General features: G+C 51.7%; 1 protein-coding gene and 1 non-coding gene across 3 annotated transcripts; one reads left to right on the top strand and one right to left on the bottom strand.

Moving 5' to 3' along the window:
- Positions 1-3,194: 3,194 nt before the first annotated feature.
- Positions 3,195-3,275, bottom strand: Trnap-agg81 (transfer RNA proline (anticodon AGG) 81). The gene has a single exon. It is a non-coding gene; the product is annotated as a tRNA-Pro (tRNA).
- Positions 3,276-3,439: 164 nt separating this feature from the next.
- On the top strand, positions 3,440-21,227 carry Pttg1ip (PTTG1 interacting protein). Of its 2 annotated transcripts, XM_006256253.3 has the most exons (7): positions 3,440-3,685; positions 3,956-4,132; positions 8,654-8,706; positions 11,548-11,656; positions 15,024-15,195; positions 15,995-16,041; positions 19,538-21,227. In XM_006256253.3, exons 2-7 carry the CDS (start codon positions 4,027-4,029, stop codon positions 19,573-19,575), a joined length of 525 nt encoding a protein of 174 aa, XP_006256315.1. In that variant the 5' UTR covers positions 3,440-3,685; positions 3,956-4,026; the 3' UTR covers positions 19,576-21,227. The 2 variants fall into 2 exon arrangements, with proteins under 2 accessions (XP_006256315.1, NP_001013256.1); NM_001013238.1 differs by lacking the exon at positions 3,440-3,685 and having other exon boundaries at positions 3,964-4,132; positions 19,538-21,226.
- Positions 21,228-23,211: the final 1,984 nt, after the last annotated feature.

The raw sequence follows: 23,211 nt of genomic DNA, 5'->3' as shown, positions 1-23,211 counted from the left end.
TGGCTGCTTTTTACCCTTGTCTGAAGAGTCTACCCGAGGCTAAGGTGAAGAGATCTTTATTAATTGCATCGATAAAGGAAGTCTCAAAAAAGCCCAGCAGAGACTTTGGTCTCTGGTTTAGTCTCATGAAGAGCATTTCGATCAGGCATAGCAAGCTTCAAAAGGAAAAATACAAAGAATAGAGGGTTCGAAGACCAAAGGGCCACCAAGAAGTAGAATGGAGGCCAATTCTGTGTTCAAGGAGATAACAGATTAAGAGAGTGGTGACCTTGGGGCTGGAGATTTAGCTCAGTGGTAGAGCACTTACCTAGGAAGCGCAAGGCCCTGGGTTCGGTCCCCAGCTCCGAAAAAAAAAAAAGAGAGAGTGGTGACCTTGGGGCAGGATCCCACCCAGATTAGTTTATTGTTTATGTTTACAGTTGAACAAGCAATAGTTATATCATGCTAGGCATCATTGCCTGGTTATTGTTTTCATTTGGACTTTTAATCTAGAATGAGCTACAGTGGAGGGCACACTTGTGATCCAGACTGTCGGTGCCTGCGCCGCCAGTGTGTGAATATCGGGCGTAGGTCTACGGGATTGAAAGAAAACAGGTACACGGGTCACCCGTTTTCAGCGAGTGCCACCAAGGCTTTACTGAGATCTCCTTATATACCCGAGGCAAAAGCCTCGGAAAACAACAAGGCAGGTGAAAATCTCCAACCAGGAATATAGGAAAAGTCTGCGTGGTGGAAAGTTCCGGGCCCAATCAGGGGCATAAACAACTTCTTAACAACAAGCTGGAAGGCTCAGTGGGGAGGAAGGGTGCCATGGAAAATCCCAGCCCCAAATCAGGGGCTAAGAGCAGCTGCCAAGGGTGTAAACAACTTCTTCTTCTTTTCTTTTCTTTTTTTTTTTTTTCTTTTTTTCGGAGCTGGGGACCGAACCTAGGGCCTTGTGCTTGCTAGGCAAGCACTCTACCACTGAGCTAAATCCCCAACCCCGTAAATAACTTCTTGCTATAGCAGGCTAAAAGGCTCAGCGAGGGGAAAGGGAAACACCCCAAGGTAGGGCCCAACACCAGACCTTGAGGAACAGTGGCCATGAAATGGCCCAGGCATGGCCCTATATACCATTAATCCAGGAGACAAAGACAAACAGATATCTGAGTTCAAGGTCAATCTGCAGAGCAAGTTCCAGGACAGCCAAGCTTAGGCAGTGAAGGAGTTGGAAAACAGAAAGCTGGTGATAACGTAATAGAACAAGAGGACTGTGTTCCAGCCCCAGCAAACAGCAGGACTAGGCAGCTTCAGCCATGTGGCTCTGGCTTTAGAATCAAGAATAGAAGGGACTAGGGGTCGGGGATTTAGCTCAGTGGTAGAGCGCTTGCCTAGCAAGTGCAAGGCCCTGGGTTCGGTCCCCAGCTCCGAAAAAAAAAAAAAAAAGAATAGAAGGGACTACTAGGATAACTGATGCTGGTCAGCTGGAGCTAAAAAAAAAAAAAAATTAGTGGTGATTAAGAAGAGACCAGCATCACTGCAGTGAAATTTTCTGGAAAGTATTTACGGAGAGCACAAAGAAGCTGTGTTCCAGAGATAACCAAGGTTGTACCTTGTTGCTGCATCTGGACATGGTAATATGTAAGAATCACCCAGGCGGTACTGGTTTTGAAGGGATGAAGGTGTCATGAAGAGCAGCTCAGGCTTGGCACTGTGAGAGGCCAGGGAAGGCCATTGGTGAAGGTGCAGCCTCAGTTGCAGTTGATTACCCAGGACTGAACCAGTCATGCAAAAGAGTTGGGACATGGCACCATGAAAAGAGCTTATGAGAGGCTATTGTTGAAGCCTAGTTGCAGCAGAAGACTCCCAACAGATTGGAGATGCCAGTACCATGGGATGACCACCAAGAACAGCAGCAGCAGTGGAGTGGAGTCAACCAGAAGAGCCTAGAGTGCTACAGAGGGCAGAGCTGGAGAAGTAATGCCCGCCCTTTGGAGGAGCCTAGATCATCATGTGTGGATCCCAGATATTGGAACAAGTAGCTGTAGAATTAAAATTGCCTTGGAGACCCCAAGATGTTAGAGAGGTCAGAGCTGTGGGATATCTGCCAAGGGAATCTGCTAACAGGGAGTGGAACCAGCCCAGGAGAAAGAATTGTGCTGCAGAGTCGACAGAGTGGAAAGGAGTTGGACATCAGACATGGAGATGCAAAATTTAGGGCTTGCCCAGTTGGTTTTTGGTCTTGCTTTGCTTGTCCAGTATTTCCTCATTATGAAGATTTGGAATGATAGTGTATATCCTGTGATTTGCTTTTTTGTATTCATTTTATAGGGGATTAGAGTTAAGTGATTGACGGAGACCTTGAACTTTGGACTTTTAACATTGTTGAGACTGCTATAGACTATGGGGACTCTTGAAGTTGGACTAAATGTATTTTTGCATAATACTGTGGCGAGGTATGGCTCTCATAGATTCATGTGTTAAACAAGCCAGGGAGTGGAATGTGTGGTGGTTTGAAATCCCACCAATCCTCATCCTGGAAATCTCCACTGGAAGCTCTGTCCCCAGGACATCTGCTCACTTCTCTGCTGCTTCTTGCCCTATCAGAGGCAGCTCCCCTTCTAGGTTTTTTTCCTGCAGATATACGATATTGTGTCGTGTGACTTTGTGGTCCTTGGCTCCCAAATGCCATGAAGCCTCTCAGAGCAGAGCTGTAATATTTTCCCTGGAACAGAACTTGGCTGTGGAAAATCTGCCCGGCTAGAGTAAAACTAACACTTTCACTGGGGAAAACCTCTCTCTCCCAGAGCAGAATTGTTACACTTCCTCTGGGAAAACCTTTCTCTGAGGAACAGACCTGGAAAACTTTCCATGGGGAATCCCCTCTCGGAGCAGAACTGTTATACTTGCTTTGGGGAAAGCCTTTCTCTTCAGAGCCGCAACATTTACAGTCATGACTAGCTTGTATCGAGTTGAAATAAAACTAGTTGGGTCAAGTTTGTATCCTATTTTGCTTACTCCTGCTGGGGTCAACAAACTTGGGAGCCACTGTCCCGCATTGAGCTTTTTGTTGTCCGGCTAGAATCTAGGTCCTTGGTTCACGCGCAACCAGGCAGGGAAGGCACCCTCTTTCTCAGAGCTCCTGTGCCTCCAGATTTGTGTCCTCTTGTCACTATCAGTAAGGATTTGTTCTTTTTTTTTTCTTTTCTTTTTTTTTCCGGGGCTGGGGATTGAACCCAGGACCTTGCGCTTCCTAGGCAAGCGCTCTACCACTGAGCCAAATCCCCAACCCCGGATTTGTTCTTTTTTGAGCCGGAATCTCATTGAGGAAGACCTTGAACTTCTGATCCTTCCAATGCTCCACTCTCAAGTGCTGGGATGACAGGCATGTGCTATCACAGCTCCTTTGTGAGGTTCTAAGGATGGAACTCGAGGTGGGGTGGGGGGGGCCGTAGGGGGGAACCTTGTGCAACGGTTGCTAGGCAAGCAATTCTACCATCTAAGCTACACCCTCCGCTCTCCCTCAGGGATTTAAACGCCTTTGAGTAACAAGTTCGAGGTAGCGTGGATGCAGTTTTAACGTACATAAGCGAGCCAACCCACAAAACCTGCCCTGGGGATCACGCACGCGGCTCTGGGAGCGAATCACCAGGACTGGCAGAGGCCCTACTGAGCGAGGGCAGAGTTGCCGAGAGTTGACGACCAGGTGTGTTGGGCAGAGCAACTGAGCCTTAACCAGCGCCTCCATTCCGGCGCAAGAGCTCTACCTGGCAAAGCTTTGCGGACCGTAGCTCAGCCTAGTAGCCTACTACGCACGCGCGCTGGTCTGACGCTCACGTTATAGGTCCCCCTCCGTCGCAGTTCTAACAGTGCGCAGGCGCACTAAGCCTCAGCAGCGCCCGGAGGCGGGCGGTAGGGCCGGGGCGGAGCCTGCGGCTGCGCACTCACAAGCTCCGCCCCTCCGGTTCGCTTACAGAGGCTGAGCACTTACAGTGGAAACAACCTAGCTCGGTGTAGTCTGAGGTCCCTGCCTACGACGCACCCACCATGGCGTCTGCTGTCCTTGGGCTGACGCTGCGCTGGGTGATGTTCCTCAGTGCCGTGCTGCTGTTGCTTCTGCCCGGAGCCTCTGCGCAGGAGCCTCCAGGAGTGGGTAAGGCCCGGGGGCCTAGGAGCGGAGGAGGAGGGCGGGTGGGTCGAATCCAGGGCGGAGCCCAGCCCAGCCCCGCGGGCTTGGCGTCCTCTGCGCTCACGCCCTCCCTTGGAGCTTGGTATGGCAGCCACTGCTGGGAGTCAACGTCGTGCCCTGAGGCACGAAAGACTAGCCCAGTCGGAACCATTGCCTCGGCACCTGCCTGGCTGATTCGGGTTCCACTCTGTTTTCCTGCCTGTGTCAGGTGTTGGGGCCCGCCACCTTGAGGATCGAGGTCTTACAAAGTGCCTGACATTAGCCTAGCCCTGTTTCTGTTTGGGAAATCAGGGAGCTGGCAAGTTGTGTCCAGGTCAGAGGCCGAAGAGGGTCGGCTTGGTCAGCTTTCTGACCTTTGCAAGCTAGTATTGATGGGGCTCCGCTAGAGGGAGAGTATTTTTCTCAACCCTGTTAGTTCAGGCTCTCTCAGGGTGTCTCTACACTCTGGCCTTCCAAGATGTGTTTTTTTTTTTTTTTCCTTTGTGACCTTTTGGGAGTTGTCGAAGCTCTGTGTTTAAGTTTCTTACCTGCTCCCTGGCGTGCCTAGGGTCTGCGACTGCCTCGCTCCTGCTACCTTGGTGAAGGTGTCTAAAGGAGCTGACCCTGGCTGCTCAGGGGACTTGGGGGCTAGATAATCCAGTGAGGACTTTTTGCCAGGCAGAATGCTGGAGAGCCTGTGGAGACCCAGGACCCTTTCCCAGTGGCTCAGGGATGTCTGAGGCGTCGCTAGAAGGCTCTAGTGAGGGTAGCCCCAGCCTCTCCACCTCTTGCCACAGAACTGTTAGGTGTGAGGATTTTAAAGTATCCCCTGAACTCACCCTTTTGTTTGAGGCTTGGTTTGGGCTGGCCTTGGATTTAACAGGTATCTGCCTGCCTCCGCCTGGAAATAAAGGTGTGCACCCACCTTGGCTGGCAAAACTCACCTTTTAAGTACTTTTTTGTGTGCTTCAACAAACCTGTAATAGATGATAGATCCCAGAAGTGAAATCCACGACGGTGAGGATGCTTCAACCCGGCTTTTGGACCCTCGCTAATGGTGTGCGGTGTCTCTGTCTCTGAGCTTCACCTTGGGCAAAACAGTCCCTAAAAGGACTGCAGTTGTGTCCTTCCATAGGAACACTGAGGCACAGTGGTGGCTGGCTTACTGAGCTCCTCAGTTTGTAGAGGAGTTCTCCTCCCTCTATCCCTGAGGAACCTGCCTTAGCGTACCATGTTATTCAGTACTGCATACATGCCTTTTGGGGGTGCCCTGCTCCTCCTTTCTTCAAACAGGGAGGCGTCTTGTCTACTTTGTCAAGCAAGTGTACTCCCCTGACAGGACAACAGAGATGTTGAGTTCTGAATTCTGTCATCAGAGTGGGCACTCCTGAGCCCTTCCGCCGAAGATGGCAGTGTGTTTCCTAGGTGTATGATGAGTAACGTTAACTTCCTTAGTTTCCCAAGTTACCCCCTTCCCACATGTAGGTGTGTCTTCTTGTCCTCAGTACCCGAGTTGACTCACCTGAAACGTCAGGGACCCACTCTGAAGTGAGTCACTATCATTGCCCTTCCGTTTAATTATTAAATGAGTCCGAAAGTTCTTTAAAAAAAAAAAAATGGGTGAATAGCATCCAAACTTAACTCTAGGCCACAGCGCCTCAGAGTCAGGACATTCATGATCGGCGCTGAGGAACTGCACAGGCCTTGTTCCTTTCTCCAGCGTGTGGTTGACCGTGTCCCGTGATGGGTTAAGAGATACTGTGTGTGGCCTCCCAGAAATGTGAGCTGTCGGGCAGCAAGTTGTCAGTGTTTCCTTCCTTGCCACATGAGTCTGGGAGTTACTTCAGCTGCCGCCACCGATACTCTCTGGTACACAAGATCCACCCTACAGTCGGTCTGGGGAGGGGGAGGGGGAGGGGGAGGAGGAGGAGAGGAGGAGAGGAGGAGAGGGCTGGCCCCTGGGGATTCAGACTGACTAGTAATGGGCAGGCCCAGCGTGGCCGGAGCTCAGGGTGTGTTTCTTGGAACTCAGTTCTTTTCAGTTCTCCAAAGTGCAGTTGCCAAAAAACAATCCTGTAACAGATCCGGACCTCGTCATTCCTGGGGCCGCTGTGTCCGAGATAGTAAGCAAGGCCATCATTTCTTGGGGATGACTTTGAAAAAAGCTGCAGAGTGGGCGTGTTCAGCACACCCTCAGCTGTCATCATGAGGAGGAAGATCTCTGTGTGAGGGTGTAGGAGAGCTAAGGGACAATACGGCCCGCAAGCGACCGCATGCTTGCTGGAGTTTACCGTAGACTTACCTTGCTTATTAAAATCTAGTCATTGAAATTTTTTTATTGCCAGTGGACAAATTATAATCTTACAGCTTGGTACTAATTTGAGCGAATCACTGAAATGGTCTGTGCCCCTAAATTCTTCAGACGTAATTCCTTCTGAGATTGAGAATAGTCTCTGCTCGGCTCAAACGTGGTTGCCAAAGCTGGGGTGTTAAAATGGAACTCATGCTCGACTTACCATTTACTGCGCGGCCACACACAGATGTACCAGTTTAATCAGTTGAGCGCCTTTCCGTGCTCTGCCTCTGAAGCCTAGGGCATCCCCCCCCCCCCCCCCCGTTCTTTTTTTTGGAGCTGGGGATCGAACCCAGGGCCTTGCGCTTCCTAGGCAAGCGCTCTACCACTGAGCTAAATCCCCAACCCCCATCCTAGGGCGGTTTTAAGTCTCTTCAGTTTTTACCTCATTTCCAATCTCCTCTGAGCTCCTCTGTCCATCTTCGTCTTCAGAAAGGCAGTCTGTAGAGATCTCCAGTTGGGTGTCGCCCTTTCTGTTTTCTTACCCTTAGAGACATAGGCTCACTGGCTGCCTCAGAACTCACTGTGTAAACTAGGCAGGCTTCAGACTCCTAGAGATCCACCCGCCTCTGCCTCTATGAGTGCTGGAACTAAAGGCATTTGCCACACTACGCCCTGCTTGGTCTTGCCCCATCCAGATTTTGTAGATAGACCGATCTGGGGGGGATCAAGTATATAGTGGCACCTGATTGTCCCTTTTGCTGATAGGCCCATGCTGTTAGCCAGACACAGCCTTTCCTGAGTGTCCCTCTAGGTCAGTGGCAGAGCACTGGAGCCCAAGTATTGCCTTGGCTTCGCTTCTGTCTTTTGGAGGCAGGATCTCTGTGTAGCCCAGGCTGACCTGGAACTCTGATCCCCGGGTCTCAACCTTCAAGTGCTGGGCTTCCAGGTGTGCTCCGTACCAGTTTTTTTCTCTTGGGATAAGTCTTTCCCCCTGTGAAGTCAGAAAGCTTAAATGTGCCCCTGGATAAGTTTTTTCCATGCAGCCCAGCTGCTCTCGATGCAGAGACTGCAAACCAGTGAGCCAAGCTCTTCCCCCAACACACTAGCTCTCACCCCAGGTGATGAGCGTGCGTTGCGTAGAACCACTTGGACTGTGATAGGAGGCTTCTGCCTTTGGTCAGTTTCACTCACTTGTCTTCTCTTTGTGGCTCAAAGTTGCTCCACTGTGTAGACTCTCCAGTCTCCTCTGTCCATCCCTCTAGACGTGAACATCTGGGCTGTTTCCAGTTGGGTCATTATGGATAGAGATACGGTGAGCATGCTTGCCAGGGCTTTCTGTGGGTTTGTCTTCCGATGTCTTGAATAAGATACGTCTGGAGGGCTTGCTAGCCGCAGGAGTGGTCATTTCTAAAAATGGCTGAGCCAACTCCGAATGCTGCTCTCGTTGCTGTGTGTCCCTCGTCACCTCTCAAGTTTAGCCTTTCTTCTGCATGCATCTTGGTGAAGGTTTAATTTGTGTTTCCCTGGCAACCAATGGCTTGAGTGCAATGCTCCTGTTTTCAGGGTGTGCCTATCCTAAGGGATGGTGGAAGAAGCAGTGGCCCCAGGTGGACAGCATGAGAAATTCTTGATGTATGTGTTTCTTCTCTACGTTTCATTTGCTTGCGTTCCAAGGCTGATAGCTGTGTAGACGTTGACCCTTTCCTGAAAATAGTGCTTTGGGTGCTGGCCGTGCCCCCAGGTGCTCTGCATGACTGGGGCAGGCTCATGCCGCCTGGCTTCTCAGGTTTGGGGATGGTTGCCCCGGGGTCTCGAGGTCCAGAGGTACGTTTGCAAGCTTGGCTTTGCCTCTAGGCCTGTTACCGTGCGGCTGTGGCCTCCTGCTCACAGGAGTCCCAGCAGGTTAGTGGCTGCTGTTTCACCGCTCACCTATGAAGGAGAGTTGTGAAACACGGCTGTCTTGTGCTGGGACTCTTTCTCCCCAGGAGGTCCCTTGCGGAAGTGGCTCTTTGGGTGACCTGCTTGCAGCAGAAGCAAGTTGGGTTCCCTGAAGCAGGCCAGGACCAGCAGAGTCTCGATCATTCCGGGCAGAGGTTCACAGCACCCGTTTTTTGTTTTTTTTGTTTTTTGGGGTTTTTTTTGTTGTTGTTTGTTTTGTTTTGTTTTTTTATTCTACCCCTTCAGTGATACCTTTTTCTCTCCTCTGGCAGGTTGCTCTGAGTACACAAACAGATCCTGTGAAGAGTGCCTCAGGAATGTCTCGGTAAGTTACACACAGCTCAGACTTTGCCCTCCAGTCCAAGGAGGTGCGTGTGTCTGGAGCGATCCGTCATTGGGGAATTGTAGGGTGCTTTTCATCACGGTGATTGTTAAATACTACCCAGCTTCTCTCAGGCACCTGAAGCCTTCCCGTGAAAGGCGCAGGCTCCAGCCAGCACAGCCACGGTGACCTGGTTAGGAAGAGTGGGGATACACCCTTCCTGGAGCTGCCTGGGATGTGGTGTGTGTTGGCCTTGGATGACTAGGACTGTCTGCCTCTGAGTAGGTCTTCTCCAGAGGATCATCCCACCACAGGACCCTGTTGGGGGTTTGACAAGTACTTGAGGGACAAGTAGCAGCTGGAACGCACTCTCAGGAGTGCCCACATTCTTCCTTCTTGTGTAGTCCTGTAGGGTCAGCTCCTCTAGCAGGACCCCTGTCGAGAGAAATGGCTGTCCGTGAACCTTAGACCATGGTTGCGCCCCAGTGACTGTGCTTCCCGAAGCTGCCAGAGCTAAGGAGACTCCTCTCATCTCCTCACACAGGAGCAGGGAGAGAATCAGGAGCAAGGCAGCTGCAGGTCCAGGAGAGAGCTCTGGGCCGTGCAGTCCACTGGGAAGGCTCAGTAGATTTCCTTCCTGTCCCATTCTTTAACTTTTGAGTGCCCTCCGCTCAGAAGGTAGGCGTTGTTCTGGAGTGGAGCTTCCTAATCTTCCGCTCTATGGAGTGGGCCTAGGGCTCTCGAGGGCACCTTCTGAGGGTCACCTTGGGTGAGGTGGGCCTTGGACCCTTCTGAGGGTCACCCTGGGTTTCGATGGAACAGATACTCCGCTGCCCTTCTGGGAGAAACGGGCCAGCAGTGGGAAATGGCTCTACAGCAGAGAGCTTGGATGGCCTGGGAGGACTCTCAGCTCCTGGCCAGCCCGGGAGAGCCGCTCCTTGCGCTGCTCCTTGAGGCTGAGGAGTTCTTGGGCTTGTGTAGGTCAGCGTTGTACAGCTTGCCGTGGGAGCTCTGAGGGAGCAGGAGAAGCAGAGCCGCAGGTGATCAGAAAAAGCCTTCGGAGACTGCAGGGAGGCTCCGTGGCAGCCTGGGACAGGGCAGTGCGTCCCACCCTGTCGGTGGGTTAAGGACCGCATAGGTCAGGGCAGGGTCCCTCTTAGCTTCTGCCACAGGACAGTAGGAACATCTTAAGAGAGCAGCAGTAGATGTTTAAAGTGACAGTGCAGATCTTGTTACTTCGTGAGACTCTAGTGACTAAAAAATCAGCAGCCGCTCCTGCCCCAGTGTTGGCATTGCTGGTGCTGAGTCTGCTCCCCTACAGGTGGGTGTTCTTGACTCTCTGGGTTCTTGTCCCCCACCTCCCCCAGGAGGCCATTTTAGTAGTTAAAAAAAAAAAAAAAAAAAAGCAAGCTCACTGTTGTCCCAGCCTTGTAACCTCATTACCCTGGGTTGTGCCAGGTGAGGACAGAGTCCACAGAGGGACCAGCCTAGGTCACAGTGGGTTAGTCTAGCTGGGTAGAGCCTGAGGCCTGACCCTGCTCTGAACCCAGACAGCAAGGCTTCAGGAAGGCAAGGTGGAGAAGGCTGGCCAAGGCTGCCCAGAGGGCCGCCTGGAAGAGACGGGCACCCGTAGGCCTCCTGAGGACCAAAGGCTGTGCTGTTCCGTGATGCTGCTGAGTTACACCCACTGAGAGCCCTGTGCTCTCTGTGGAGCTCCTTCCTAGTCACATGAAAATGGATGATTAGACCAAGGCTTGAGCCTTGTTAATCAACCAAAAATAATACAGGCGGGAACCCCAGGGGTGGAAGGGGCTCCCGGCAGCAGGGTCCGCCAGGACTTACTGTGTTTGCCACGTAGTGACGACACAGTGGACGTTAGCCCCCGGCATGCTTTAATGCTCCTGTGACAGACAGACAGACAGACAGACAGACAGACAGACAGACAGACATATCACTCCAGACTGAGACCCAAAGCTGGCGTTTAGTTGTTGAAGATCCAGTGACATGCTTCTGCAGATGTGTGGTGACGGAGGCTGACCTCTTGGCTCTGGCAGGGCCAGTGCTCTTGAGAGCAGAAGTCTTTTGCCCTGTCACACGTGTAGTCTTCCCAAGGACACCTGTCTCGATCAGCTGTGCTGTATGCTGGTCACCCTCAGCCCTGTCAGCACTGTGTGCCGGGTGTGGTGGGCCCTGCTCTGAGTTCAGACGTGTGCTGGTCCGACAGCACTGTCCACTGGTCCATTCCCACCCCAACTCGTGAGGGCTCAGTGAGTCCCCTGGGGGTTCTGTCATGTTGCGATCCTTCAGTGATCCGTGTCGCCCTTCAAAACCGGACACTCAGTGTAGTGTGAGATGGGGCACCAGGCCTCCTACATGGCACCTCCGCCCATCATCTGTTCAGCAAACACCTACGGGTGCTCAGGGTTCCCTGTCCCATGTCTCAGTTTGCCCAGCCAAGGCCCCAGTTATCTGACCTCCTGCACAGTGGGGAAATGCACTGTACAGTATGAGGAGACTTGCTGTGGGAGGAAGCAGGCAGGGTTGGTCAGAGAATAGGGCTAGGGCACTCCTCGAGGAGATGAGGGAGTCATTCTCAGGCTTGAGGAAGAGGGCTCTAGAGAAAATAAGCAGGCCGCAAAGGCCCAGGGAACACAACAGCTGTGAGGACGTATGGCTCTGTAGGGTAGACAGCTGCCAGCCCCATGGACCAGAAGGCGACCAGGAAGAGCCGGGGCACTTGGGAGATGGGTGCCCAGGATCCATTTATCCTAGAGAGATGACGGCATGGGTAGCCTCGGAGGCAGGACTTCTGTTGAAGGGTCTCCTGATGCTGGTCTCTTTCAGTGTCTCTGGTGCAACGAGAACAAAGCGTGCCTGGACTACCCAGTGAGGAAAATCTTGCCCCCTGCCTCTCTTTGTAAATTGAGCTCCGCTCGCTGGGGCGTATGCTGGGGTAAGTCGTTGCCATTTACTACTTGCAGAGCCAGTGGGGTTTGGTGATCTGGGGCTTGTGCCCACTCAGCACAAGTCACTAGGAAGTCACGAGGAATGCTGCCCTACTGTGACTCTCGGGAGAAGGAAGCAAGCCGTCCTGTGGCCGTCTGCTGTCCGGCAAGCAGCCAGGGACCAGGAGCGCTTCTGCAGCACCAGTGGCCACAGCATTGCACTGTGGGAGGTGGGGAAGGCCGTCTGTAAAGCCTGTATGTGTCTCATGCGAATGGTGTGCTACAGGGAGCCTGTGTGGATTCCCACTAGCCAGTGATCCCCAACTGAGGACCCAGTCAGGCCAAACGTCTGGTTGTGAGTTTGTGTCTGTGGCGGTCATTTTCTTCCCATGAAAGGAATTAGCCCCGTGTGCTCAGCTTCCCTTTAAGTACATCTGTGCTATGCGTCGCTGTCTGGAAACTTGTTTTCCTGTAGCGAACCATTTACCTTTGTGGGGTCAGCTTTGGGGTCACACAGGCCTCCTCCAGGCCTGTGAAGGAGCTGGTGTTTCTCAGAGCACTGGGATAAGGTTCTGTTGATGGTTCCCCGTGTTTCCATCGTGGAGCCTCTCTGCCCTTACGTCTTGCTTAGCTCTCTTTTACTAAAGATGTCAGGCTCAGAATTCTATCAGCCTCCAGGTAAGGCAGCTTGACTGTTGTAAAAGCCCAGAGAATCCAGAAAGCAAGGAGGGCAGACACTGGCTATCTCTGGGTGGTGTGTCTTTGGTGTCCAAGCACCACTGCGTCTGTCCTTCTGTCTGTCCTGACACAGAAAGCCTCTGAGGTCTCTGTGGGGAGACCTGGCTTTGGAGCACTGCTTGCTACTCAGATACCTCCCATGGTTGATGCATGAATTCCAGATTACCTCAAAGTCTGGGTTATCATACTCAGAGGGACCAGGAAGACAGTTGTGGAAGGTGTCCCCCAGCCCCAGGTCCCGAGGCCTTCACTGAATGATGTTTTGTTTTGTGCTGCTCTCTCCCCCTCCCCCACCAACCCTGCCTCACGCCCTGCGCAGCGTACAGCAGCGTGTCACCTCGCCTGTCTGCAAGCAGTAGCAGAGAGGGCGGTCCCTTGTTTTGCCTTTGACTCACTGGGTGGTGTGTGAACGGTGAGCTGTTGGCCTGACTCTGATGACTGAAGGTGTTGGGCTGTGGCAGGCGGTGGGAGCTCCTGATAATTGTCTGGTGCAATGCTGTTGCCACCCAGGTTACAACCAGCGCTTCCCAGCACAGGACAGAGGAAGTTCCTGGTAGCCAAAAGCAAGTGTAGTTACCACACGCTGCCAGCAGAGTAGGCCAGCGCCTGTGGGAGGCAGCCCTGTACTGGTAGAGCTGGTCTGCAGCTTCTCAGTGAGCACTGTCAGTGACTTTTGAGGGTTTCGAGGGACTGACCCCCACCACAGGGGAACACAGCAGCTGGGCCTGGCCTTTGATGGAGGTTGTTGGTCAGGGTTCATGCTCCCCTGTGCACAGGAAGCGGTCACTTGAGGTCAGGCCACCAAGCCTCCTGATTTCATCATAGGTCCGTGTGGCTTGTCACACTGATAGTCAGCCTGCACCATGGACAGTCAGTTCTTATTTTAAAAAACCTTTAGAGTCATTCATTTTTTTCCCCCTCTCTAGGGAAACTGTTGAAGTTTTTACTCAGGGTTTTACTTGCAATGACTTGAAGTTGTGTTGTTACGGTCATTTGAAGAAAAATGAAGACTTTACACGTTGACCTTTTGTCAGGCCCTGAATGCACATGGGAGGAGCCCATGCGTCTCCCTGGATGGTTAGCACAGGAGCCCACACACTTTCCCATCATGACAAGGTTGCTGTTTTTATCTGGAGCTGACTTTAGCTCCTCGTCAGGGAGGCGTGGGAGTGGATTGGTTTTAGTCAGGGAGGCTGTCTAAGTGTTCGCATTTGTAGGTTGAGTTTTACAGAGTTCTATAGTCGAAAGCTGCACCACCCACTGATGCCGATGAAGGTCTCCTTTCTAACCACAGAAGGTGCTACTTTTGCACACTTTCGGGCTGGCACCAGTAGACAGAACACCGGGATTAGAGCTCAAACGCGTCTGAGTGGTTGCGATGCCTGTTTGTGATTTTAACATGCTTAGAAGTTGAAAGGAGTCTGGTAGAGGAGCACAGGCCACTGGGCTGGGGCTGGCTGACAGAGCCCAGAAGCTGGCCTTCAGCTTCTCTCCTCCCTGACCCAGCAGCCCTGCAGCTAGGGGCTTTGCTTGTAAAGTGCCTCGGTGCAGAGTTGAGCTGCGTGACTGGGTCACACTGGCAAAAGCACGGTGGGGCTCTTGAACTCCCTCTGGTTTGAGCACAGTAGTAGAGAACCTTGGCTGGGTTTCTTTTTATTTTGATTTTGAGACAAGGTTTTTTTGTGTAGTACTGACTCTGAACTTGCACTGTAGACCAGGCCTAGAACTCAGTGCTCTGCCTCTCTCTGTCTTGAGTGCTAGAGTTAGAACCGTGGACTAGCATGTTCCACCTGGCTTCTTTGACTGTTATTTTGTTTGTTTTGTTTTTTGTTCTTGGAGACAGGGTTTCTCTGTGAGGCCCTGGTTGTCCTGGGACTCACTTTGTAGATCAGGCTGGCCTTGAACTCACTTCCTGAGTGCTGGGATTAAAAGCATAGACCACCACTGCCTGGCTGGTTTTAGTAAGACCTTTAAGAGCCTTTCGGCAGATGTGCAATGCCCAGGATGCTATAAAATCACCACGGTCTTTAGCCATGCACAGACGGTCGTCTTGTGTGGTGGCTGCTCCACTGTCCTCTGTCAGCCTACAGGTGGGAAAGCAAGGCTGACAGAAGGAGGAAGCAGGAACTGAAAGCCCCTGATTCAAGATGAGTGGGAACCTTCCCAATAAACACATTTTGGATTAAAAAAAAAAAAAAGACCTTTAAGAGAAATAGAGAAGAGCCTTAACATTTATTTTCAGTTTGTATCATTTCCTGAAGGTTGCTCTGTTAGCACATCACGCCATTGAGGGCCACTGGCTAGCCATTTTAAATACTGGGGCGTCTGTGATGTTTGAATGTGCACATTGCTGGTGGCCAAGGCACTTCCCCATCCACAGGCAGCACGAAGGAGTCAGGAGGTCTTGGAACAGACACACTTGACATCTTTTCCTCTTCGGTCTTAAGTGGGGGAAAAAAAGCTGTCTTGTCTCATTAGTTTGGTTAATCTAGAAATCTTAAGTTGTAGACATTGGCTGAAAAGAGCTACATGCCCAAGCCCCACGTTGAGGACTGCTCCTGTGACAAGAACTGGCATCCGTGGGGGTGGAGGCCGGCCATGCTTGCTGAACTTCCAGCTCTGTGCTTGGGTTTGCAGTGAACTTTGAGGCCCTGATCATCACCATGTCGGTGCTTGGGGGCTCTGTGCTCCTGGGCATCACCGTGTGCTGCTGCTGCTGCTGCCGCCGAAAGAGAAGCCGGAAGCCAGACAAGAGCGATGAGCGGGCCATGAGAGAGCAGGAGGAGAGGAGAGTGCGACAGGAGGAGAGGTGAGGTTGGGCTCCTTGCTCAGGAGCTTCCCCCTGCCCTCACGGGAAGGAGGCTATGAGAAGCGAGGGTTGTGAGTCACATGCTGTCTCCATTTCCAGAAGTGTAGCGTGTTTGTTGTCCAGCACTTTCTGAGCTGGGTTACTGGGTTAAACGAGAAGCTTGGCAGAGCTGTCTCAGACCTCAGGTGCCTGCCTACTGTTCCCCTGGCCATGGTGGCCACAGGCCTGCCATTCCGGCCCCTGATGGTGGAGTAGCCTGACTGTGAGGTAGACACAGATGGTGATCAGGCGTTTGCTCTAAAGCAGGTAACACCCAGTAAAGGTTGACAGTCGCCCTTTCCTGTCACCTGATGCAGGCTTTGACCCATCTGCATTTTCTCTATGAGAACTTTTTAAAAGGTCACAGTATTAGACATTCAAATTCATTTTTTTGTTTTTTGTTTTTGTTTTTTTTTTTTTGTTTCTTCTTTGAGAGGGCCTGGTCTGGAGCCCTGTGTCCTCCTGCTTCAGTTTCTTGAGGGCCAGGGTAACAGGTGGTCACCATTGTGTTCAGTCAGAATTAGTTTATGGAAAATAACAGACTGGCCATCAGAGTATCCCCGCAGCCTGGCTCTGCAGTCACCCTGCTGGTCGAGTAGTAGGTATGGCCTAGTGGACACAGTCATCCCCACCTTTGGGGGAGCTGGAGGAAACTTTAGCCTCTCCTAGAGGAAGTGAAGGGGCTGGGAGTTGGAGATGACCTTGCTTGTCTGTCATAATTAAATGTGACTTGGTATTTCTGTATTCCTTTTTTCTTTAGGAGAGCAGAGATGAAGTCAAGACACGATGAAATCAGGAAGAAATATGGTAAGAATGAGTGGTGTTTCTCTTGACTGGTTGGGATCTGGGCAGCTGCTGCTTTTCCAGAGAACGGTCCTCCACTGGAGACGGCGGCTGTGCAGTTGCCAGGACAGCACCAGAGACTGACCGCACTGGCCCTGCTGCCTCAGAAGAGGAGGGCTCCGGTGGCTTTCACCTCAGCCACACACTTTATTTGGTTCTCATGAAGAGTGACAGTTTGTAGATGCTTGTGTCCATCTGCCTTGAAGTAGCACATGCCTGTGGAACTAGCCTTGGGTCTGAGGCTCCTTCCCTAGCCTGTGTCTCTTACTGTCTTCCGATGGGCTCAGACCCTGTGGAACTAGCCTTGGGTCCGAGGCTCCTTCCCTAGCCTGTGTCTCTTACTGTCTTCCGATGGGCTCAGACCCTGTGGAACTAGCCTTGGGTCCGAGGCTCCTTCCCTAGCCTGTGTCTCTTACTGTCTTCCGATGGGCTCAGACCCTGTGGAACTAGCCTTGGGTCCGAGGCTCCTTCCCTAGCCTGTGTCTCTTACTGTCTTCCGATGGGCTCAGACCCTGTGGAACTAGCCTTGGGTCCGAGGCTCCTTCCCTAGCCTGTGTCTCTTACTGTCTTCCGATGGGCTCAGACCCTGTGGAACTAGCCTTGGGTCCGAGGCTCCTTCCCTAGCCTGTGTCTCTTACTGTCTTCCGATGGGCTCAGACCCTGTGGAACTAGCCTTGGGTCTGAGGCTCCTTCCCTAGCCTGTGTCTCTTACTGTCTTCCGATGGGCTCAGACCCATCTTTATCAGAGGATTGGCAGGGACCAAGGCATGCAACCCCTCCCTCCATGCTTTCTGGCTGCATCATCTTGTTTGGAGACAGGGGAGTGACTGGAGGATCCAGTCTGGTGATGGGTACCAAGTGTAAGCCGCTTTTGTTCAGTTGGAGTGAGGTAGCCCAGTATGGTGGACACTTGTCTCCAGGGTCACACATGACTGTCTTCTGCTCTTGGTTTCCATCTGCTGCTTCTGTTTCTGAGCTGGTTTTAAAGGTCAAGAGGGGCAAGAGCTTTCTGCCTGGGCTTTCTCGCTGCACAGGTTGGGCGCTGTGGAAGCTGACCCCTCATTACTGAACTATGGGGCCATAGGGCTGCAGAAAGACTTCAGCTGTGAGCCTACTCTTTTGGCCTTGACTCACTATTCTATAATGTTTTTTTAAAGCTTTGTTCGTTTATTTCATGTATATGAGTATACTGTAGCTGTCTTCAGACACATCTGAACAGGGCGTCGGACCCCATTATAGATGGTTGTGAGCCACCATGTGGTTGCTGGGGTTTGAACTCAGGGCCTCTGGAAGAGCAGTCAGTGCTCTTAACCACTGAGCCATCTCTCCAGCTGTTGTTAACAGGGGAAATATGATGAAGAAAATTCTTAAAATCATATCCCAAAATATACATGATAATTATCTCATTTATTTACTCGGTGTGTATACACACTGTACAGGCAAACATGCTAGCGTGCACAGATGGAGGCCAGGGGGTGACTTCCGGGAGCCATCTTTTCCAGCATACTTAGGTCCTGGGGTCTTCAGGCTTGGTGGCAAGGACTTCCTTACTGAGCCCCATCTCACCAACTCCCAAGAAATAGAGGTTTGAGAGGGACAGCATATTCGTGATGCTTCACCGTCTTCCCAGCAGGGCCTCAGTGACACCCTTTGCTCTCAGTGACCTTTGCTCTTAGCAAAGCATCCGATTAAGCATCTTTAGGAGGAAGGGACTCTTGTCCCACAGTGTCACAGTTTCCTGTCCAGGGTCCGCTGCTGTGGTGAGGTGAGCAGACCAGTGCCCACTTTACCACAGCCAGGAAGGGTCTGGGGAGACAGCAGCTGGAGCAAGGTGGACCCTTTAAGGACCTCTTTCCTTCATCTGCCGTCAGGTTTAAGAATCCATGCAGGGAAGTCAGGCATGGCGGCACACACCTTTGATCCCAGCACCTGAAGCAGAAGCATGTAGATCTCTAAGAGCTGGAGGCCAGCCTGGTCTACATAATAAGGTCCAGGCAGGCCAAAGTTGTGTAGTGAGACCCCCATCTCAAGAGAGACAGACAGACAGAATTCATAAATGGGTGAATCTGTTGACTCAGGAATTTATGACCTAAAACACACATCTGGACCTTTGCTTCCCAGATCAAAAACATGACTTTGCGTTCAAGTCATGGCACTGATTCATTGATTTCTCGTATTTCGAGGGATGCTATAGCGAAGTCCACCTGCCCCAGTACAGCACGGCTCCTCTGGGTTTGAGTTGTCGGACATTTAAATGTGCGAGTCTTTGGTTCCCCTGAAGCCATCCGTCCCTGCTCCTGTCAGGACTGCGTCTCTTCTCCTCTGGTCCATCATGCACTGGGACTGAGCGAGTGCTGTAGCTGGAGAGCTTCTTCCCCAGGGCCTGCACTGGGGTCTGGGCTTCTCTGACGTCACGGCTGCCCTTGACCTGGCTAGCCCTTGTCTCCTATTGATCTCTCCTTGCTTCATCATTACGTCTGGGCTTCTGGGTTGGCAGAACATAGAGATCCTGGTGTCTCTGCCTTAACAGAATCCGAGTTGGAGACTAGACTGCTGCACCGACCCCAGACAGTCTTGTCATGTGAGAGTCACGGGGGGTGGGGGGGGACAAGGAGGGGGGATGCAAATAAATGGGGAGGGTGGAAGAAAAGCCGGTGGGTGCCACAGACTTCTGGGTAAATTCGTATCGTGTTGCAGGCCTACTCTAATACTTGGTTGTCAACTTGATGGGGTGTGTTCTTTTTATAGTCTTGATTCTCCAGACACAGCCACTGCTCTTGGGAGGTGTGAAGTGAAGTAGCTTGGTTGGTTTTTTTCTGTGTGATTCTCACCACTGTGGAAAGAAACACATGCAGGAACTTTCCTGACTTCTTGTGATCTCAACTGTGGCTCCTCTGTCAGGAATGGTTGGGATTTCCGTTCCTGATGGATTTTATTTCAGTTTTAAAATCACCTGTAGTTCAGCTTCAGCAAAGGTCAGGAATAGTGTGGAAGCCTGCCTGGAGCTGAGGTTAAACCATTACGTAACCCTTTGCTGAGGTGTATTGTGTTCTGCAGGGGGAGAGCGGGCGGTTTCGTTTCATTTTGTCTCTGCTTGGTTTGGAGTTGGTTGGTTGAGACAAGGTCTCACTATGCAACTCTGGTTGGCCTAGAATTCCACTGGTAGACCAGGCTGGCCTCCAACTCACAGAGAGCCACCGGTCTCTGCCTCCCAAGTGCTGGGATTAAAGGTGTGCGAGCCTTTTGCCCTGTTTGGCTTTGTTTCAGATAGTCTCTTGCTCTGTAACCCAGGCTGGGCTCAAATTCGCAACAGTTCCCCTGCCTTAGCTTCCCTAGTACTGGGATTATGGGCATAAGTCAGAACACTCAAGGCTACACATTGCTTTTGTGAGTTTATTTCCAGTTGAGTGAGTGAATTTGTAAACCAAGTTTGTTTTTTTTTCTGCCCTTTCTCCTCCAGGTCTGTTTAAAGAACAGAACCCATATGAGAAGTTCTGAGGGAGCTGGCACACATCTGCGGTGGATCAGTGCAGCTCCAAAGTTTGCTGGGAGAGCACTCCTCAGCATAGCCTGTGGAGACCTCGCCACCACAGCCACCCTTGACCTGGGCGATCCCTCCAGTCTCAGCACTGGCACCGGCCTTGAGAGGACAATCCTGCTCTTGTTCCCTCTCTGTCTGTCTGTAATCACCTGAGACCTTAATCTCCACGATGTCCTTTTTGGGGGGAGGAAATGTACTTGGTCCCCACACTCTGCAAGCCGATTATGAAGCTAGCAGCCTGAGGCGCTGACTGGCTCCGAGTGGCCTTGCTGGAAGATTCTCATTGCAACAGACAAGGGTCGCACTTGCTTTGTTATGGCAAGAGCTGGCCACCCACCCCCTCCCCTTCCTTCCCAAAGGCTGTGTTTTGTCTGTAGGCCCTCTGCTGTGACATGCTGTTTTAATTTCAGTGACCTCTTGGAAGGCACTGTCCCCAAGTTCTAGCCAATAGCACAAAAGCTTATAAAGCCACCTGAAGTCTTTAATCCCTCAGGAGGCAGTCCTACCAAAACCTGTCATGAGAAGTTCAGGCTTCTTGCTGGCATTTTTCGTTCCTCTTTACTAGACTGAGAATCTACCCCCCATGGGACACCGGGGCTGTGAATTCGGTTTGATCCTCATATGAGGGTTGAGCGTCTGCCTCAGGCTTCTCAGCTTTGCTGGTGTACAGAGTCCCGGGTCCTCAGAAGGGCTTTTGTGTAGGTCTTGAACATCTCCCCTCTACAAGTCAGGCGGCTGTTCAGGTGGTTCTGTTTGTATCGTGGAGGATGAACAGCCTGGTCACCGGTCATCCCGCTGTGGTAGCTGAGTGTGTAGGAGGTTAGGAGGACCCCATACCGTACTGCCTACCAGGAAGCTGCCTGAGCTGACATATACACCCACCTCACTTCTCGCCCTGCCTCCAGCCATCCCTCAGATAGCTGTGTCTGACACATCAGCATGGGCCCTTGGAAGGAAGGTTGTCAGGGGACACTCAGGTCCCCGTGATTCCGTCCACACTGAACAGTTCTCTGAAATCCAGATGTGTCCCTAGTAAGCAGATGACCACCCTATGTCAAGGTAAGGAGGGAAGATACTGCCCCTAGGAAAGCAGCGGGAAAGCAGCCACCAGCAGATGAGGTGGTCTCACTGTAGGCTCCCCTCATGCCTGAGGCCTCACCTAGCAGCTCAGTAGCCTTCCAACTGTCAGTCTGTCCAGGGATTAACATTTCTCTCTTCTGATTTCCACAAACTAAGGGAGTCTTACATTTCCGCCTTGTTAGGCATTTGATGGAATTGAAAGCATTGTCAAACACTTCCTAAGTATTGTAACAGCCGTTGAGAGTTATCTTTCATCTGTTGAAAGGGAACCCTCGTCACAGGCCTTGATGAACTTGGTATTAATATGTAGCACCATACATTGTATCAGTTAGGTTGCTGAGCTGGTGTTAGAGTAACCAACTGCTAAAATCGGAGTATTTAATTCTCCAGCCTAGAGATGTTGGTAGAGATGCTCGCAGGAGCTGTCTGTGCCTGCCTCTGAGCAGCAGGGAGAGCAGCCACAGAACCAAGCCCATCACACCCAGTGCCTTAGTTTTTAACCACTATCCAATAAAATGGTTGAATATGCCTTTGATTTCTTTGTGCTTTGTCCCAAGGATGGACTGGGGCTCTGGCTTTCCAGGTAAGCCAAGCACCTGGGTTTGCCCTGGGAACTGTGTACCGTGTTCCACAGGGACTGACAGGCCAGTCCTGGAGTGGTCACCACTCCCTGCCCTCCGTTTAGAAAGGTCCCCGTTGTCACCTGCCCTCTCCAGTCCCACCCCACCAAGCTCAATGGTCCATTTTTGCACTGGCACAAAGACAGCTGAGGGAGTGACTCTGCAAGGCTGCCAGCTGACCCTAGCCCCTGGGTGCCCTCCATCAGCTCTGGAGTCTTAAGGTGTAAAGGCTGGCGCAGGGTACAGCATAGATAAAGGGTGTGGGTGTAGCTGAGTCTTCCTGTGACTGGCTGTTGGCTCCCAGGGTCCATTGTCTCAGAGCTCAGCCTGGCTGCTTCAACCTGTTGTCCATTGTAGTAGAGACATTTTAAGTATTCCAGGGGAGCTACCTGAGAACTTCTCTAAATCCAAGGACATCCTCAACTTGGGCTTTCATATTCATTCTTGCAGAAAGATAGCACAATGTAGTTGGGTTGAGGAGGGCTCCCCCAGCAATTTCCTGTGTCTCCAGACAGAGGGGAGCATGCCGGGGTGGATGTGGGGTACATCAGCCCCTCCCCAACATTTTGTTTCTAAGGATGAGATGCCGTGCCTCTTCAAAAACCACCATGGGTGCTGTTAGCTGTCTGTGACCTCATCTGTCACCTGTCCCCTAAGTGGTATTCAAAGGGCAAGCAGTCTTCCCCTTTGTGGGAGTCAGCCTCAGCTTTGAGTTCCGGTCCTGCTTTTGGAGCTCAAGCAGAGGGGAGTAGGAGAGGCTCACAGCCAGGGGTCAGACAGGCTTGATCCAGGGCTGCCACTGCCTTTCTACTCCACCTCAGTGTTCTGGGAAAGGTGTCCCACGGGCACCAGTGCCATCCACAGCCAAGAGGGAACGTGATGAAAGTGGGGAGATCCAGGAAGCCACGCAGCCACAGGGGAGAGAATCAGTACTGGGCTGGCTACTTGGCACTGGTCAGCAGTACACCCTGGGGAGGACTCAGCACAATGACCAGCCATGCCAGCATGACCTGCCCAGCACTCTGTCCTGGCTTCCTCAGGAGAAGCTGTTGGGTCCCTGAGCGTGCTAGCTTAGGGCTCTTAGCCTTTTCCAGGCTTTTCTTCCTGCTTCTTCCTCCGTTCCCTGCTCCACACAGACACCTTGAGAGATCCTCCCTCTCAGAGACTACCTCTGAGACCTTGTCCCACTGTCTGATTCCTTTGAACTCCATCGAAAAGTCATCATCTGACCAGGGAATGTGACTTAGGCATACTGCAGTGAGGTGGAGCTCGTCATGGTTGATTTTTTTTTTTTTTTTTTAATGCAGCACCTCGGGCTGAGTGAGGGATGGCCCTGCATCTGCCAGGGCAGAACAGTGCTTGCTCTGAGGTGTTGATGTAATTTTGAAGCTATTCTGTTGTATTCTATTACCTCTACCTCCCTTCCGATCTTTATTCCTCCCTGATCCCTTCCAAGTACAAGGTAGGAGAGAAAAGGTTAGGGGGGTAAGAGGTCGTAGACCTCTCTCAACCAACTATTTCCTGCTGACGAGGGGTGTGGAGTTCCGGCCATCGTCAGGATATCCAGCAAACCAGCAATAGCAAACCAAGCAAGAGCAGCAGCAGCCACAGGCTCTCTGGGGCTCTTGAGGTTTGCCTCTCCAGAGGTCCCAGAATTAAACCATCTGCAGCTGTCAAAAGTCACCCTCCATGCCCACCCCAGAGCACGAGACAGTGACATTAAAGGGCTGTGGACAAAGTCAAGCAGCCTCATACCTCACACCCAGGATTAAAACAAAAACATTCATATAACAGAACTGGGTTTTCTTTTTAAGATTTATTTATTTATTTATTATAGAGAAGTACACTGTAGCTGTCTTCAGACACACCAGAAGAGGGCGTCAGATCCCATGA

The sequence above is a fragment of the Rattus norvegicus genome, chromosome 20, assembly GCF_036323735.1.
Source record: "Rattus norvegicus strain BN/NHsdMcwi chromosome 20, GRCr8, whole genome shotgun sequence".
Taxonomy (NCBI): Eukaryota; Metazoa; Chordata; class Mammalia; order Rodentia; family Muridae; genus Rattus; species Rattus norvegicus.
This window is presented reverse-complemented; position numbering and strand designations above follow the sequence as displayed.